The sequence below is a fragment of the Pteronotus mesoamericanus genome, unplaced genomic scaffold (assembly GCF_021234165.1).
Source record: "Pteronotus mesoamericanus isolate MK-2021 breed Mesoamerican mustached bat unplaced genomic scaffold, CSHL_Meso_final contig_221, whole genome shotgun sequence".
NCBI lineage: Eukaryota > Metazoa > Chordata > Mammalia > Chiroptera > Mormoopidae > Pteronotus > Pteronotus mesoamericanus.
The window spans coordinates 19,540,880-19,560,340 of NW_026555092.1; the positions used below are offsets into that span (position 1 = coordinate 19,540,880).

At 37.2% G+C, this 19,461-nt stretch overlaps 1 protein-coding gene across 2 annotated transcripts in view; it reads left to right on the forward strand.

Moving 5' to 3' along the window:
• Window positions 1-19,461, forward strand: part of NASP (nuclear autoantigenic sperm protein) — a 33,043-nt gene that overhangs the window by 3,591 nt on the left and 9,991 nt on the right. For both annotated transcript variants that reach the window (XM_054572141.1, XM_054572142.1), the window contains exons 2-5: window positions 3,528-3,578; window positions 14,879-14,989; window positions 17,526-17,606; window positions 19,336-19,442. In XM_054572141.1, coding sequence (XP_054428116.1) covers window positions 3,528-3,578; window positions 14,879-14,989; window positions 17,526-17,606; window positions 19,336-19,442 — 350 coding nt within the window. The remainder of the gene's footprint in view (window positions 1-3,527; window positions 3,579-14,878; window positions 14,990-17,525; window positions 17,607-19,335; window positions 19,443-19,461) is intronic.

Below are 19,461 nucleotides of genomic sequence, written 5' to 3' on the forward strand. Positions count from 1 at the left end.
CATTGCTCTGACATTTGTGTTATAAATATTTTATAGAAACCCTGCTTCTTATATGTTGGAAATAAAAAGGCTGGTCCTTCAACTACAGGTAATTTGAGGAGCTCTGTGCTAGAATTTGGCCAGAATAACCTCTACTTGAACTTAACTGACTATTATAAAATGTGGATAAAGATACCAGGCCATTTCACAGTTCTGGGCAGATCTTACCTGCTGCTTGAAAGTACTGTCTTTTAAATTGTGCCTTATCCCTGGCTCTCGCTATGAAGTCTTTGCTTATTTTCAACCCTATTTACCTCCTGTTCCTCAGGGATTTTCATCAAATTTGTAAACCAGAATAATATCCACAAAAGGATTGCGAGTTAGGAGCAAAGATTTTGGCTCCTGCTGAAAATAACTGACAACCTTTTATCTCTAAGATATGTTCTAGGACTCAGGCTCCAATATATTTAGTCCCTACTTGTCATCTAATCTCTTCTGCCTTTGTGCTTCTAAACAAGTTGTCCCCTCTGCTTAAGTGTTTTGCCCCAGACTTCTTGTGTTGAATGCTTATCACATAGTAAGTACTACAGTGTCTTTACATTTATTTATTGAGTTGAGGGAGCTCTTTTAATTATTGATTTATTTCATCCTTAAGCATATACAGCGGGGGACCCAAAAAAACCTAAAATTTATTTATTAAAAAATGATGTATTTGTTCTTACTTGTTTAAACTTCATTCAGTTACCTTCAAAGTGCTCTCTGATGTAATATACCTTTCAAGACTTTTCCACTGCCCAGAAGATTCTGAACTCATCGATTTTGATGCCTTTTATATGCTTCTGTCTTTTTTGTTTCCACCTCTTCCACATCAGCAAAATCTTTCCCTTTGAGGACTTTTTTATTTATCCAGGGAAACAAAAAGAAGTCACTCTGGGTGAGATCTGATGAATGGGAAGGGTGGGGCACAGGGGTCATGCAGTTTTGGGGGAGAGAAACTGCTGAACAAGCAGTGCGGTGTGGGACGGTGCGCTCCTAAATCACCCATCATGAAATGTGCAAACTCCTTGAAAAGTGTCTTAAAAATTCACTGAAACCCGACCCAGCTTCTCACAGCAATGACAGCTGGTACACTGATACACATGGGTTCCTAGAACATTCACCTAGTGGGCGAAGCGTGTAATACAAGGGACCCACCCTCCAGAAGATAATTCTGGGGTTTATTGGGGCTCCCCTCGTATTACATATCTATTTTCATAAATTTGGTGTAGCTAAATAAGAAAGTCAGACTGTGAAAAACTAATCAACTCAGTCCTATTTGTTGTGTGTTATTTTAACCTTTTGAGGAGATTTCAGTAATTATATGGGAAAACATTTATTTTCTACAGCTTTTCTCTCATACTTGAAAAGTTTTTCTTTGCTGTACATACTCTAATTCTAATTTAGTGCTTCTGAGGTGTTGGTACTTGATAATAAAGTTGCCTCTCTTCCCACTGTTCTTTTCTCAATGTCACCAGCACAGCTAACAGCATTCTAAGATATCATTGGCAATGTAATGGTCCTTGATTTAAGCTATGGTATGCTTTGAGGACACTTTTTTTAAATTAAAATAAGTCCTTAATTTGATTTTTATTTATCTATTGGGAGGGGAGGCATAGATTTGTTCCGCTTACCAAAGCATTCACTGATTGCTTTTTGTATGTGCCCTAACCAAGGATAGAACCTGCAACTCTGGTGTATTGGAATATGCTCCAACCAACAGAGCTGCATGGCCAGAGCTTGAGGACACATTTGTAAATGACCTATGTCCTTACATGAATATTGCCTTTGGGATATAGGTGAAAACAGATGGCTGGAACAGGTAAAAATGACAAGGATTGAAATGAATACCAAATGAAGGGTGTCGATCTCTGTAGGGTTCCTGTCTTAAAGTGTCCCGAGGTACTATAAAATTGTATTGTAGTCCAGGCTGGTGTGGCTCAATGCACTGAGTGCCTGCCTGCAATCAAAAAGGTCACTGGTTCAATTCCCAGTCAGGGCACATTGGCTGGGTTGCAGCCGGATCCCCAGATAGGGGCATGAGAGAGGCAACAAATTGCTATTTCACACCTCAAGCTTCTCTCACTTTCCTTCTTCCTCCCCTCCCTCTAAAAATAAATAAAATCTTTTAAGATTTTTACTTAAAAAATTATATTGTAAAGAAAGGGTAAGTTTTTCTTTACCTTTATTTGCCAATTTTTGAAATAATGCAGAGGTCTCCTTATTGTTCTCCAAAAATGACTAATGAGTTTTTTGATTTTGTATCATTGAGAACTTATGTTTAAACATATTCGAAGTTTTTTGATCCATTGCAGTTATCTTTGTTGATGCTAAATTTGTGCCTTTTGGCCTGTGGGATTTTAGGTTGATTCCTGGATATACTTTTGGAATGTATTTATAAATTACTATGAAACATGTCAGCTATACAGAAAAGTTGGGGGGGGGAATAGTATAAAGAATTCCTGTGATTACCCCTGGATTCCCCATATTTCCTTTTTAAAAATTTATTTATTTATTTAGAGAGGTAGGAGAGGGAGAAAGAAGAGTTTGCCTCTTGTACAACTGAGAAACCCGCAACCCAGACATATGCCCTGACAGGGAATCAGCTGGCTGTCTTTCGCTTTGTGGGTCTACACCTAATCAACTGGTCAGGGCAGATAGGCTTTCAATACAAAAGTATAAATCATGGGGGGTATAATTCCTTTTTGCATGACCATAAGTAGATACGACCCTAAGTAAGAATAGATATCTTCCTTTTTGGCATGTAATTGTCTCAGACTTACCTTTGTACTTGTTCTGCTCCAGCTTAGAATTGATTGTCTCAGTGGAGTCTTGATTCCTTTAGTGAGAAATATATTTTCAGGAATAGACTCTGGGTATTAGGAATACTCACTGCTATTGAGTTGGTTGTTATTTCTACATCTTTTCAGTAAACACAATTATAAAATGTTTTTAAAGTATTTATTAGGACTTTAAAATGCATGTTCTGGGAAACTTTTCTTCCTTTTTTTTAAAAAACTTATTTTTAGCAGTTTTGTAGAATGAGGTTTATCAGGACTGTATATATTGCATTATAACAGAAATAATTGCATTCTCTTTTCATCTGATCATAAATTCAAAGCTAATAGGTGACTGTCTTGTTTATAGTATACCTTATGCCTAGCAAATAAGAATTTAACATGTATTTGAGTAGGATTAAATTTAATAATGTAAGTACCGTATTTTGCCCTGTATAATGCATCTCCCCCCCCCCAACTTTTTAGGGAAAACTAAGAATATGCATTATACTGGGTATAATGATTTCATACCATGAGTATAATAATGGGCATAACAACCTGTGTATAATGTACACAAAAACATGGGTGTGCATTATACATAGCAAAAAACGGCAAATATTAAGCCTTTAGTATCATGTTGGGCTTTTAATAAATGGTATTTATTTCATAACATCTTTAATTTTCAGACTCAATATAATCTCAATTTGTATTTTTCCCCCTAATTTTTCATTATAGAATTGAAGAAGATGCTCCTGCTCCTTCTACCTCTGCAGATAAAGTGGAAAGGTAAGATTACTTACATGGTACAATTAGATTTATATCTGGAACATAAACTGTAAGAGCTGTATAACTTCAAGGCAGTTTCATCATCATTATTTATTCATTCATTCATTTATTTATTTTTAACAACTTACACATAGTTTATTTACTTCATCAAAAGCCTTATGGTACATCCAGTGCTTTACATACTTGATTTCAACTTTGTTTGCACTGACATCAGCAAGTTGTATTTGGGTTTTTATGCGCAACTGCTCAGTTGCTGCCTTTGGTGGTTTGTTTTCTTTTAGGATCAAGGTAGGTACTTTCATATCAAATCTTCTCCCCCCCCCTTACATTTTTTCCATTCATTCATTCATTTAGTTTAGAGATAGGGGAAAGGAGGGAGAATGGGAGAGAGAACATTGGTGTGTGAGAGATACATCAATCGGTTGCCTCTCCCAAGCCCTCACCTGGGGACCTGCCCTGCAACCCACGCATGTGCCTTGCCTGGGAATCAGACTGGTGATCTTTCTGTTTGCAGGCTGACACTCAGTCGGCTGAGCTATACCAGCCAGGGCTAAAATGTTATTTTTAATTCCTTCTCTGGTGGTTCTTTCCTGGATTCTTAGCTTTGCATCATCATACCAGCAATGGAACCAGTATCTTAAAAGTCGCCAAAATAAATCCTTCTCCAGCATCACATGATCTTCTGATTCTACTACTTAACAAAAAATGTCCAAGGCCAGCCACAACAGATCCCAATGAAGCATATAATACCAGTGCCCTTAAAGGTCTTCCCCTTCCCCAGGCTTGCCTGGGTGAGTCAGTTTCATTATTTTTAATAGATAACAAATAAAACTAAATATTAAGTTGTTTATAATTCAGAGTATGGAATCTTAACAAATGATGTCTCCGGGTTTTATATATGATTAAAATATTAGAATGGAAGGTTATTTAGTTCTCTTTCCTAAGTATACAACATGCCCTGATAAATGCTTATGTCTTCTTTCTTTGAAACTTCTGCTGCTATAGATCTATTTTTTCTAAGGTTGCTGTTTTAATTTTGTCATTATTTTAGTTTAAAAGCTTTAAATTAAATTTTTTTACTGTTGATTTTTTTTAGAGAGAAACATCGATTTGTTGTACACTTTTTTTTAGATATCCTACAAATCTTTTAGTGTTTTCTTTTTTTGTTGTTTTTTTAAATATATATTTAATTGATTATCCTATTACGGTTGCCACATTATTTCCCCCTTCTCTTTATTCCCCTCCACTCTGCACTACTTCGCCCTCCCCCCCCTTTAGTTTGTGTCCATGGTTATACATATAAGTTCTTTGGCTTCTCCATTTCCTATACTATTCTTAACCTCCCCCTGCCTATTTTGTACCTACTATATATGCTGCTTATTCCCTGTACCTTTTCCCCCATTCTTCCCCCTCCCTCTACCCCTCTGTTTTACTGTTCATAGTTTTTTATCTTTTTCTCAGATAAGTCCCTTTAACATTTCATACAATAAGGGCTTGGTGACTGTGAATTCCTTTAACTTGACCTTATCTGGGAAGCACTTTATCTGCCCTTCTATTCTAAATGATAGCTTTGCTGGATAGAGTAATTTTGGATGTAGGTCCTAGCTTTTCATGACTTTGATTACTTCTTTCCAGCACCACCTTGCCTACAAGGTTTCTTTTGAGAAATCAGCTGAGAGTCTTATGTCTCCTTTTCTCTTGTTGCTTTTAAGATTCTCTCCTTATCTTTAATCTTGGGAAAGTTAATTATGATGTGCCTTGGTGTGTGCTTCCTTGGGCCCAACTTCTTTGGGACTCAGCTTCCTGGATCTCCTGGAAGTCTTATTTCCTTGGCCAGATTAGGGAAGTTCTCCTTCACTGTCTTTTAAAAAAAGTTTTCAATTTCTTGCTCTTCCTCTTCATCTGGCACTCCTATGGTTTGGATGCTGGAACATTTAAAGTTGTCCCAGAGGTTCCTAAGCCTCTTCTCATTTTTTTTGAATTCTTGTTTCTTCATTCTGTCCTGGTTGAATGTTTATCTCTTCCTTCTGCTCCAAACCATTGATTTGAGTCCTGGTTTCCTTCCCTTTACTGTTGGTTCCCTGTATATTTTTCTTTATTTCACTTTGTATAGCCTTCACTTTTTCCTCCATTTTGGGAAAATATTCAACCAACTCAGCATCCAGATCACCAGTGTTTTGAACTGTGCATCTGATAGGTTGGCTATCTGTTCATTGCTTAGTTCTATTTTAGGAGCTTTGAACTGTTACTTCATTTGGGCCATATTTCTTTGTCTCAGCGTGCCTGTTACGTTGGAGGGGTGGGGTGTTAGGGATTTGCCACGGCGGGGCAACTTGTCGTTCCACATATTTATGCAGTCATTGTTTGATTCTGCACTTGATTTTAGCGAAAAGTCCAGGAAGTGATATTTGATTCTTCTATGTGCACTGACTAGGGATCCAATCTTGGTGAATTGGGGTGATGTTCCAACTGAACTATCTGACCAGGACTAAATAATTTAAGTTTTATTTTGAACCCACATCTGTTTCCGTGTGACTTCCCCATCTTGATGTGACCAAGGTTTTTAACCAAAGTAATAACTAGAAAGCGTATCTAAAGGATAGATACCTGGGTTGCATCCCTAGGGATTTTATTCGTTAAACTTCAGATAGAATTCAGGTTTGGGCTCTGGCTTGTGTGGCTCAGTGGATTGAGCACTGGCCTGGAAACCAAAGGATTGCTGGTTGGATTCCCACTCGGGGTACATAGCTGGGTTTCAGGCAAGGTTCCTGGTTGGGGGAATGTAGGAGGCAAGTGGTCGATTTATCTCTCACACATCAATGTTTCTCTTCCTCTTTCTTCCTCCCTTCCCATCTCTCTAAAAATGAATAAATAAAACCTTAGAGGGGGGCGGAATTCAGTTTGGGGGGTTTGGGAAAGCTTCCTGATAATTCTTATGCTTCCTTAAGTTGTTTGAAATTCTCTTTAATCCTTCTGCAGAATAATCTGTACATTTGGTTTTTTGTTTTGGGGGTTTTTTGTTGTTGTTATTAATTTATTATATTATTTTTTTAAAGATTTTAATTATTTTTAGACAGAGGGGAGGAAGAAAGGGAGAGAGAAACATCAATGTGTGGTTGCCTGTCACATGTCCCCTACTGGGGGCCTGGCCTGGAACCCAGGCATGTGCCCTAACTGGGAATCAAACTAGTGACCCTTTGGTTTGCAGGCTGAGGTCAATCCACTGAGCCACAGGAGCCAGGGCCTTTTTCTTTTTCTTTTTTTTTTTTTTTTTTTTTGAAAGAGTCATTCTATGTTTTCATGTTGTGTCTAAAATCCCCTTGTCATTTTGGTTATTTAAACTGCGCTCTAGACATACTACAGAATGATTTGTGAGTCATTCTGGTTTTGGAGTAGGAGTACTGCTTAGTATTGGTTTTAAACACCCATTCACATAAGCTTTTCTAGAAGGTTACTCTTGGGATATACCATAGTATTTAAATTTTGGGACCAAGCAGAAGGGGTAAATAACACAGTGCTGATAGGTAATTATCAATGCATTCACTTTTTTTTTTTTTTTTTTTTTTTTAATGAGCATGACACTGATTCTGAGAGAGGCATGAAGGATGGTTGGAAAAAAGCACGACTAATTTCATTATAAATATATAACAACTATCCTGAAATAAGGTTTGGTTTCGGTTTTGGTTTTGTTTTTAGACACGGCAGGAGGGAGAAAGAGATGGATAGAAACATCAGTGTGTGGCTGCCTCTCATACACCCCCTACTGGGGACCTGGCCTATAACCCAGGCATGTCCTCTGACTGGGAATCGAACCGGCCACCCTTTGGGTCACAGGCAGCACTCAAATCCACTGAGCCACATCAGCCAGGGTGAACTGGATTTTTTTAATTGCTTTTTTAAAGTGTGAGAGGAAGGACATGAGAGAGACATTGATTTGTTCTATTTATTTATGCATTCATTGGTTGGTTCTTCTATGTGCCCTTAATGGGGATCAAGCTGCAAACTTGCTGTATCGGGATGACACACTAACCAACTGAGCTATCTGGCTAGGGCGCCTGAAGTGAAGCTTGAGCACTGCCTGGCAGTTAGAGCACATTCTCTGGTCAAGTTACTTTGCTGTTCTGCTAACTACATTTTTTATTTTTTTTATTTTTTTATTAGGGGTTTGTTGTTGTTGTTGTTGTTGTTTTACCATTTCCTTAAACATTCAGTACCATCGCTTCTTTCTTGATGGTTTTACTTTGTTTTGGTTGTTTATTATTTTTTAAATTTAATCTTTATTCTGTTTTTTTCCATTACCATTTAGACCCCTTACACCCCGCCACCTCCCAGCAATCACCACATTGTTGTCTATGTCTATGAGTGCTTTTTGCTGAATTCCTCCATCCCATGACCTTGCCCCTGACCCCCCCAGAGCTGTCATGGTTGGGGTTTTTTTTTTGTTTTGTTTTTTTATTTGTTTTTGATTGTTTATTGAGAGACATTTCTTAATCCTCTACCATTAATCTGAGGTCTATCCCGAAGGTATTCAGCCGTGTAATATGAAAAATAGAGACATTTATTGAAGAAAATACAAGATACAAGAAACACTGTACGTAGGACAACGATACATCAGTCCCATTCGAACTAGGCACCTTGGGTCATCACACAGTTCTCTCAGTCACCATCGGCTGCTGCCCCATTGTATTGCCCTGAATCTTATCAATGGTCTGGATCTCTTCCATTTTTCAGAGGTGATTTTAATTTTGGGAAAAACCAGAAGTCACAGGGCAACAGATCGGGGCTGTAGGGGAGTTGAGTCATCTGGGTTATTTGATGTTTTGCCCAATAAAAACCCCTAAAAACTGTAGATGTGATGCGTGAGTGGGCATGTTGTCCTGTTGAAGCTGCCAATCACCAGTTGCCCATAGCTTCAGCCTTCTGAATCATCTGCGTAGTTTCTGGGGAGGAATGTTGAAGCTTAATGCAAAATTGGATGCAGATTCATTGCTCTACTCTCTGTCATTTTGAGAATTCTACCACTGAACCACCCATGCACTGACTACTCTCTGTCATTTTGAATGTGACAGCCACATAGTACACATGCTCACTCTGTGGCACCTACCACCCCCACTGAATAGTATAATGAAGTCATCGTTGTTCACACATGCGTATTCCAGTCCAGTCTCCTTGGCTGTCAGGTTACATTGATATTGCACTCATTATATTTAACAATGGCTGGGCTTTTTCTTCACAGGCCTTGTATTCTTTGGATTTCAGTCCATGTTCTTACTCAGTAGTTCTCAGTGTATAGTTTATATACCCTTGGGGTCCCCAAGATCCTTTCAGAGATTCTTTAAGATCAAAACTGTTATCATAATTGGAAGACCATTTGCCTTCTCTCCCCCCTTCCCCCCATGAAGATGTGTTCCATGAAGCAGAAAGTTTTTATTCTTTGTGTAACTGCCTGGGATTATTTCTTGTCTTAACCAGTCATTCCTTAGCAGTTATGAGCAGAGTTATGCAGTCATATATAATGTAGGCAAAATGTTCTTTATTGGAGGAAATCACAAAATATTTTGTCTGATAATTAACTGGAATACTCATTTTTTAAAACGTGCTGTTCTGCAGTATATATTTTTGTGTCTGCTAATTTCAGCGATTTTTGTACTTAATATAAAATTTATATTCTTGTACATTTATCTAGTTCAATTCAGCCTATGAACAGTTTTTAAAAAATCAATGTATATAATCTGAAAAACACAAACCAAGTTTACCCAATCCCCCATACCTGTAACAATCACTTACCTGTTCCCATTCACAGGCTTACATTTTTAAAACATCCCACATATAAGAGAGATCATACAGTATTTGTCTTTCTCTTTCTGATATATTTCCGCATAATGCCCTCAAGGTGCTTACATGTTGTTGCGAATGGCAAGATTTCATTTTTTATGAGTGAATGATACTGCCTTGTAATATATGTACCACAGTTTATTTATTCATCTATCAGTGGACAGTTAGGTTGTTTCTATGCCTTGGCTATGGCAAATACTGCTACAGTGAACATGGGAGTGCAGTTTGGGGGGGAGGTTTGTGTGTGGTTTTTTTTTTGTTTGTGTTTTTTTTGAGGTAATGTTTTTGTTTTCAGCTTTATAAGCAGAAGTGGAATTGCTGGATCATACATGGTAGTACTATTTTTAATTTTTTGAGCAACCTCCATACTGTTTTCCATAGTTGCTGAACCAATTAACATTACCACCAGTGGTATACAGGGTTCCCTTTTCTCCACATCCTCTTTAACACTTGCTATTTCTTGCCTTTTGATAATAACCATTTTCCCTGTGTTGAAATTGGCACTAACGGTACAAAAACAATGGTGGTGAACTTGGTGTTTCCTTAACATGAGCTAGGGCAGTGGCACCAAATAGTACCAGAAGTTCTTGTTTATTTGCTACCAGTTTCACTTTGGAATGTCTATGATGTAACATACCAATTTCACTTAAGAATTTCTATAATGAAGTGCTATAAGCCAGATTTTTTTTTAAGATTCTATTTCTTTTTAGAGAGAGGGGAAGGGAGGAGGAGAGGTAGACAGACATCAACGTGTGATTGCCTCTGGCACACCCCCTACTGGGGACCTGGTCCTCAACCTAGGCATGTGCCCTGACTGGGAGTCCAACCAGCAACCCTTTGGTTCACAGCCTGGCCCTCAATCCACTGAGCCATGCTATCCCGGACAAGATCATTTTCGGTTCCTCACTACATCTCTTGATAATCTGTGTGACAAAATGGGAAGTGTGGATACTGCTTCTGTATAATGAAGTACATATAATGGTTGTAGAAAAAGCCACTTGTTTGTTTGAATTAAGTATTGAATTTTTCATAGAATTTTGTATTTACTTGGAAGAATGACCAACTGACAAACTGATTATTTAAACTTGGGTATTGGGGTACCTTTGCTCTAAAATGAGTAGAGTGAGCTTGTAACATACAAGGGAAAATAACTGAGAATAATTTAAGACTCTCCTGATGAAATTGGTGGTGATTATTTTTCAAGATTTTTATTTATTCATTTTTTAGAGAGGGGAAGGAAGAATGGTAGAGAGATATTAACCTGTTGCTTTTCACATGCCCCCATGGTACTCTAACTGGTGAATCACCTTTTGGTTTCCAGGCCATTGCTCAACCCATTGAGCCACACCAGCCAGGGCTAGACTAATGATTTTTAATTTTCCAATATGAAAACTTAATCAATGTTTTCATATTCCATATTGTGAACAAACTTCAGAATCATAGATCCAGAAAACATTTTGAGGATTGGCAGATTGGAGGCTGTTGTGGAGATGGGTGAAAAAGGTGAAAGGATTAAGCACAAATTGGTAGTTACTGAATAGTCCTGGGGATGTAAAGTACAGCATAGGGAATATAGGTAATAATATTCTAATGATTATGTACGGTGTCAAATAGTTATGAGATTTATTGGGATGATAGTAAGTTATATAATGTCGAATGACTGGCATGTATGTGTGTCAGCTGGAATTGAAAAATAAAAAATTATTTAAAACAAAAAAAATCACAGTACGAAATGTACGAGGCAAAAATGTAAAGTTCTTAGAAGAATAATAGTTAATAAACTCATGACCTGGGGTTAGGCATATATGTACAGAGTAGATTACTGGTTGCTGAGGGCTGGGAGAAGAATGAAATGGGTAGTGACTGCTAATCGATACGGGGTTTCCTTTTGGGGTAATAAAGGTTCTAAACTTAGATTGTGGTGATAGTTGCACAATTCCTTGAATATACTAAAAATAATCGAATTGTTTTCAATGAGCACATTTTATGGGTATGTGAATTATATCTCAATTAAAATGTTTAATAATGAAAAAAAAGAAACTACCACTTGTTGAGTTTTCATAGGGTATCAAAGAAGAATATTCACAATTACCTAAAAATTTGTGGAAGTACTACCTTTTCCAAGTACATATCTGTGTGAGACCAGCTATTATTATACTTCAGTTAAAACAACAAATCACAATATAGTAAATATAAGAAAAGAACAGTGGATATGAAAGTTCTAATAAGTCAGACATGTAAAATGAATTACCAGACATGCAAAATAGTGCCACTCTTCTCGCTATTTTTTGCTTTGAAAATAGATTTATTAAGTATATTTTATTAATTATACTATTACAGTTGCCCCATTTTTTTTTTTCCTCCCCTTTATTCCTCTGCCTAGTACTCCCATTCCCTCCAGCATGGGTTGTAAATGTTAAATTATTTGGCTTCTCCATTTCCTATACTATTCCTAACTTCCCCCTGTCTGTTTTGTACCCACCGTTTATGCTTCTTATTCCCTCTACGTATTTCCCCATTTCTCCCCCTTCCCCTCCCCTCTCATAAACCCTCCATGTGATCTCCATTTCTGTGATTCTGTTCCTGTTCTAGCTTCCTTAGTTTGTTTTTGTTTTGGGTTTTTTTTTAAGATTTGGTTGTTGAGAGTTGTATGTTTTCATTTTACTGTCATAATTTTGATCTTTTTCTTAGATAAGTCCCTTTACCATTTCATGTAATAAGGACTTGGTGATGATGAACTCCTTTAGCTTTACCCTGTCTGGAAAGCACTTTCTTCTGCCCTCCCATTCTAAATGATAGCTTTGCTGGATAGAGTAATCTTGAATGTAGGTCCTTGCTTTTCTTGACTTTGAAAACTTCTTTCCAGCCCCTTCTTCTTGTCTGCAAGGTTTCTTTTGAGAAATCAGCTGATAGTCTTATGAGAACTCCTTTGTAGGTATCTATCTCCTTTTCTCTTGCTGCTTTTAAGATTCTCTCCTTATCTTTAATCTTGGGTACTTCAATTATAATGTGTCTTGGTATGGTCCTCTTTGTGTCCAACTTTGGGACTCTGAGCTTCCTGGACTTGTGTGTCTATTTCCAACACCAAATTAGGGAAATTTTCTTCATTTTTTCAAATAACTTTTCAATTTTTTGCTCTTCTCCCTCTGGCACCCCTATGATTCAGATATTGGAACATTTCAAGTTGTCCCACAGGTTCCTAAGCCTCTCCTCATTTTGTTGAATTATTTCTTTGTTCTGTTCAGTTGAATATTTATTTCTTCCTTTTGTTCCAAATTGTTGATTTGAGTCCCAGCTTCTTACCTTCACTGTTGCTCCCCTGTATTTTTTTCTTTATTTCTATTTGTATAGCCTTCCTTTATTTTGTGACTGTACCCAGTCATTTCTTTGAGCATCCTGATTATCAGTGTTTTGAACTCTGCATCTGGTAGTTTGACTATGTCCTTTTTGTTGCTTAGTTCTTTTGGAGTTTTGATCTGTTCTTTCATTTGGGCCATATTTCTTTTTCTCCGCACTTCTGTTACATTGTAAGAGGCAGAGCCTTAGGTATTTGCCAGGGTGAGGCAAAACCTACTTCACTATTGTGGCACTCTATGTGGGGTAGAGTCCAAGAGAAAAACCCCACAGGTTTTTACCAGCAGAATTTTTGAGGCTTTATTTCCCCATGCTGGAGCCTGTCTTGCTCCCCTGTTGTTCCTCCTAATTTATCTGGATGCGAATGTGGGACCCCTGGTCCACCAGCCACAGCCACTGCCTTGCACAGTCCTCTTTGCGTGTCTTTTTGGTCTCCACCCCTCCTACCAGTCTGGGTGAACGATTCTTAACTCCTTGCCTGTGGGACTTCCATATAGTTTGTGTTTCTGGCAGTTCTGGTGGTTTTTTGTTTTTAGTTGTCCTTTTGGTTGTGGGACGAAGTGAAGCTTATCTACCTATACCTCCATCTAGGACGGAAGTCCTAGTTGTCCTTTTTTTTTTTTTTTCCTTTTTTAAACATAAGAGTCACATCGACATGTAACATTTAAAAATATTTAAATTTTTTTACAATATTTTGTTTGTTTTAGAGAAAGGAGAAGAGGGGGGAGAGAAACATTAGTTGGTTGGCTATTACAAGTAATTCTGGTATAAATGTTTGTGTACAAAGGAAGGTATACACTTTTCTTTTTGAATTAATACCTAGGAATGGAATGCGTAAATATGTGGTAGTTATATAACTAACTTTATGAAATTACTAGCCCTAGCTGGATGGATAAGTTGGAGTGTTGTCCTGTGCACCAGAAAGGTTGTGGTTTCAATTCCCAATCAGGGCACATAACCTAGGTTGCCCGCACCTTTGGGAGACAGCCAGTCAGTGTTCTTTCTCCTTCCCTCTCCTTTCCTTTATCTCTAAAATGAATGACTATATCAGGTTAGGATATATTTTCCAAAGCAATTCTCCCAATTTACATTTCTATCAGTATTAAGAGGTCCAGCTGCTTTGCATCCTCATCAAAACTTGATGTGGGTCAGTCTTTACATTTTAGCCATTCAAATTGGGGTGTAATCGTATCTTATTATGAGTTTAGTTTTTATTTCTCAAATAATTAATGGTGTTGAGCATCTTTTCATTTGCTTATTTACCATTTATATATTAATTGTTCCTATATTTTGCCCTTCTTATTGCAGTGTTTGTCTTACTTCATTTTAGTAAGGGTTCTTTATATTTTTAAGATAAAAATCCTTTATGTTAAAGCAATGAGTTTTGCATATATTTCTGTCCAGTCTCTGAGTTTCAGTGTGGAGAAGACATTTTTTCATTTTTATAAATGTCTTTCAAAAAGCAGAAGATTTTCATTTTAATAGTCTACCTAGTTTATTGATTTTTTTTAAATAGTTTTTTAATTTTATTTAAAATATTTGTCAAACTGAAAGTTAAGATTTTCAGCTATATTTCCTTCTAGAAGTTTTATATTTTAAAACTTCCATTTACAAAGTCTATGATCCATTTCTAGTCAATTTTTGTATATGGTGTGAGGTTCACTTGTTACCTTGTGAATATCCTTTTATACATCTATATTTAGAGAGAGGGTAAAGGAGGGAGAAAGAGACGGGGAGAAATACCAGTCTGTTGCCTCTTGCATTCCCCCAGCTGGGGACCTGGCCTGCAACCCAGGCATGTGCCCTGACTGTGTATCAAACCAGGACCTTTCGGTTTGCATGAACAACTCTCAACCCACTGAGCGATACCAGTCAGGGCTAATTTTTATTTTAGCTAGTAATACTTGCTGTATTAATTTAGAGAGAAAATCTAATTCTGGTGATGCTTTTAAGATTTCTTTTACTTTTGTAGTGATAAATGTGAGTTAGCAAAGCTTTGCAAGAGTAGATCACGAACTTAAAGAAATGATGGTTTAAATGTAGCAGGTTTCAAGAAAATGTTGATTTTAAAAACTATTTTGACACTTGAAAAAAAATTTTTTTCCTTGCAGTCTGGATGTGGATAGTGAAGCTAAGAAGCTACTGGGCTTAGGACAGAAACATCTAGTGATGGGAGATATTCCAGCAGCTGTCAATGCATTCCAGGAAGCAGCTAGTCTTTTGTAAGTACTGTGTTTTGCTGTGATGTGATATGTTCCTAATAAACTTGAGTCATAAACAGTTTTATGAGGAAAAAAATAAAGTACAAGAGTTTTAAGAGATGATTAATGTTCATATTCAAATTCATAACTATAGAACCTACATATAACTGAGCAATTTTATTAGCCTTTGATTTTCCTGAGTAAAGTAATATGTTTTCTAGTCACTGTTCATTACAGTGACCAACTTGGCCCAATTTGTTCCAGAGCTTTTCCAGTTTTAGCAGTGGAAGTTCTTTGTCTGGGGAAACTCAGTCCCAAGCAGGCCATGATCATTGGCCAGCCTACCACTAATGTTGTAGTTAGCACACTAATTTTTATAGACTCTTAGCACTTTGTTATCTAGTGTAACTGCAAGAACTTTGGTAGTTACCAATAGGTGACCATATTTATCTGTATTTTGAGGAAACAGGTTAGCTTTAGTGCCTCAAGATTGATTTATTTTAACCAAATACCTGAATGTACCTCTGTCCTCTAAGAAAGTTAAAATCTTCAAGCATTAGCCTTTCAGTCTATAACTTAGTTTGAGCTAGTTTCCTCTAAAATACTGTTACCAATAGCAGTTGAAGTAATCATGTTTAACTAGCTGATTTGAAGAAATCTTCCTTATATTGGGTTGGCCAAAAAGTATAGTTTTTTCCATAAAATAAACGATACATTTTTTTCATTTTGACCAATAACTGTATTGGTTTGGGTATTTTAAATATGTCAGCTATCTCCCGCTATTGGCTTCTAGTGGATATAGAGGTCAGGGGTTCTGCTAAACACCTTCTGGTGCATAAGACAGCCCCACCACAAAGAAGTGTTTGGCCGAAATGTCAGCAGTGCCAAGAATCTTTGCAAACCACCATTGACATGTTTGATCAGTCACAGCACTTTTTCCATATACTGTACAGATCTTTTTTTGTATTACAGTTGTGTTTTTCTCTTTCTTGAAATAATAGCGCATAATACACCAAAAATGATGTGCATCTTCCATCTTCAGTATTAAAATGGCTGCACAAAAATTCACCCATTTTGATACATTCTTTTAAAAATGCACACTGAGCCCTGGCTGATGCGGCTCAGTGGATTGAGTACCGATCTGCAAACCAAGGGGTTGCCTGTTTAATTCCCAGTCAGGGCACTGGCCTGGGTTGTAGGCCACATACCCAGTTTGGGGGCGTGTGAGGCAACTGGTTGATGTTTCCCTCCCTCTTTTTTCCCCTCCCTCCCATCTGTCTAAAAATAAATAAAATCTTTTTTAAAATAAAACAAAATACATGCTGATATGACTGCTGTCACAATACAATCTAACAAAATTGTTTCAAATAAAGTTGAAGCTGTCTTCAACTACTTGAGCACTACTTGAGCCATTGCATGGAGAAAACTAACTTTTTGGTCAGCTCAATAAAAGAAATGCTTATAACAAAGCTGGGTTTCAGGTTTGAGGCTCACTGATTAAAAGCCTTTTTCATTCCTCTGTTCAGTCAGTCTGGATTATATCAGTCTGTTCTTTTCCCAATCCCTTACTTTTCCTCTGAAAAGAATCTTTAGGAATTTATTCCTGGATGTCTGCAATAAACTCATCTGATTCCTGGGTATTTTTTATAGAATTTGACAGTTATCTTATAACATTAAAATCTAAGTTTTTAATATTAAACAGAAAGAAACACACTTCTTAACCTTATTCCTTCTAGGTTCCTGGAGCAATCAGTATGCAGTATGCTCACTGTCCTGCCACTGAGGGTATTTAGGAAAATTTGAGGTGTGCTGTCCCAGTCTAGCAGACTGCCCTTAAGTAAACATGACCTCCACCACACTATTCCTGCTTAGTTTCTTTTCAAATTAAAAAGACTTTTTTCCTTCTTGGTTTCCTGGTAGTTGGCCTGCCAGTCCTTTACTCCATGAAAGCAGTCTCCTTACTCTACGTAAAGTGCCACCTCCTTCTCATTTTTCATACTTGTGTGATGTTTCTCCTTTCCTTTTCACTCTCTACTGTCTAGATTATAATAGCTAAAACTTACATATAAATCTGTATTTCTAAACATTGTTTTAAATGCTTTTATATACAGTAACACAGTTCTTCATTAGGTCTTTGAGCTGTTCCATTTCCATTTTATAGATAAGAAAACTAAGACACTGAGATTAACTTCTCAGGCACTCTTGCTTCAGAGGAAAAATGCTCTTACTATTTCATGATGCTCTTTCATGGTCCTTACTCCTCCTTTCAGTCCCAGCCAAAGGCCCTCTAACTATATCTAGTTTAGCTCTTAGATTATATATTATAACTGCAGTAAATTGATGTCATTTACAATATATAGAGATGAAGAACAGGCAACACTAACTTCATGTACTGTTTCTTAGGTCTAGGTCCCTTTGACGTTGATTAAAAAGCAAGAGAGGGGAATATTAGTTTCTTAGGATGTGTTACTGAAGGAATATCATAACTAAAGAACTAGAAATAAATGTTTTAGACTAGATGTTAATTCAGGTCTTAGGTAGTTTATTCTCTTTACAGAGGTAAGAAATATGGAGAGACAGCAAATGAGTGTGGAGAAGCTTTCTTTTTCTATGGGAAATCACTTCTGGAGTTGGCAAGGTATGTGTTTCAAACTGATTTATAAGTAGAATGTTTTGTTCAATGTTTCTCTCTACCTCTAAAAAAAACAAACATCCTTTCTCTGAGAGAAACACTGAGTTGTTGTACTTATTTATGCATTTATTAGTTGGCTGGTGTTGTTTTTTTTTAAGGTATATTTTATTCATGGGGGAGGAAGGAGAGAGAGAGAAAAAGAAACACTGATCGATTGACTGCCTCCTGCCCACAATATGGGCATTTGCCCTGATGTGGAATCAATCTAGCAACCTTTAGGTAATGGTATGACGATGCTGCAATCAACTAAGCCACACTAGGCTGTTGGTTGATTCTTGCATCTGCCCTGACTGGGGATTGAACCTGCAACCTTGGCATATGGGGACAGTGCTCTAACCAGCTGTGAACTACCCTGCCAGGGCAAAAGTACAGTATTTTGTATCACCATAGTGATCTATTTAAAAACTAGGTTTTTGCCCAGTCTGGTGTGGCTCAGTGGATTGAGCACTGGCCTGGTAACCAAGAGGTTGCTGGTTCAGTTTCCCGTTGGGGCACATGCCTGGGTTGCAGGTGTCACGTCCCCAGTTGGGGATCTGCAAGAGGCACATCAGTGTTTCTCACTCATTCCCTCTCTCTCCCTTCCCTTCTCTCTAAAAATAAATAAAATCTTTTTTAAAAAACTTTAGTTTCTTTGTTAAGATAGTTTACTGGCTTGGGATTTCACGTGACCTAAGTGTGACTGATTTTATTAAGAACGGGGGATTAGAATGAGTATGAAATATTGATGGAAGTTTTGAAAGGCACTTGATGCAAAGAGGAAATTTTACTTAGGTTTTGACTTTGGGGTCATTAGAAGCAGAGACCTTTCCCTTAGCTGACAGTAATTTATCAAAGTCCAATATGGAGAACCTTTAAAAACACTCTCAACTTGTGCAAAATAATTTTCTTTCACAAGGACTGAATGAAGAGCAATTTGAATACACTAGTAAGTGAATGTGTTTAATAAATAAAACAGGTAGTCTTTTTTTTTCCCCCCTCCAGATTTGATTTATGTGCTTTTAGAGAGAGGAGAAGGAAGGGAGTAAGAAGGAAAGAAACATGATCAGTTGCCTCACACCCCCAACTAGGGAACCTGGCCCACAACCCAAGCATGTGCCCTGACTGGGGGGTTGAACCAGTGACCTTTTTGTTTACAGGCCAGCTTTCCATCCACCGAGCCACACCAGAGATAAAACAAGTAATCTTAATTATTATAAAGTTGTGTGTTATCCACCAGAGTTCATTAACCAGGAAAAAATACATTGAGGGTATATACAAAAGTGGCAAATTATATGTAATCTATTTAATTTCTTTTCTGGTCAGTTTTCTAATTTTATGCAGCATTCTGGTGATTTGTTATGAAAATCTTGCCAGAACGTTGGCCATTTAGGGAAATGTGAATAGATATGATGTTTGAAAAATATGACCCTATTGTAAATATATATATATATTGATTTTTGTCTTTTTGATAAAGTCATCAGGACTTTTCAGGTGACTGGGTGACGGATATGATTATTTCCTTTAGTGCTCTTACAGCCTTAATATATGTGAGTTTTACAAGAGTACCTAGTTTTTATTCTATGCATTTGCTTACTCTTCTGTTGCTTTTATAATATAGGACTACAGTTTCTATCTTTAAAAAATTGTTACATTCTAGCCATCATATCTTTGGTCCTTTTTCCTTTTGTTCTCCTAGAATGGAGAATGGTGTATTGGGAAATGCCCTGGAAGGTGTGCATGTGGAAGAGGAGGAAGGAGAAAAAACAGAAGAATCTCTGGTAGAAAATAATGATAACATAGATGGTATGTGGAGTTGCATGTG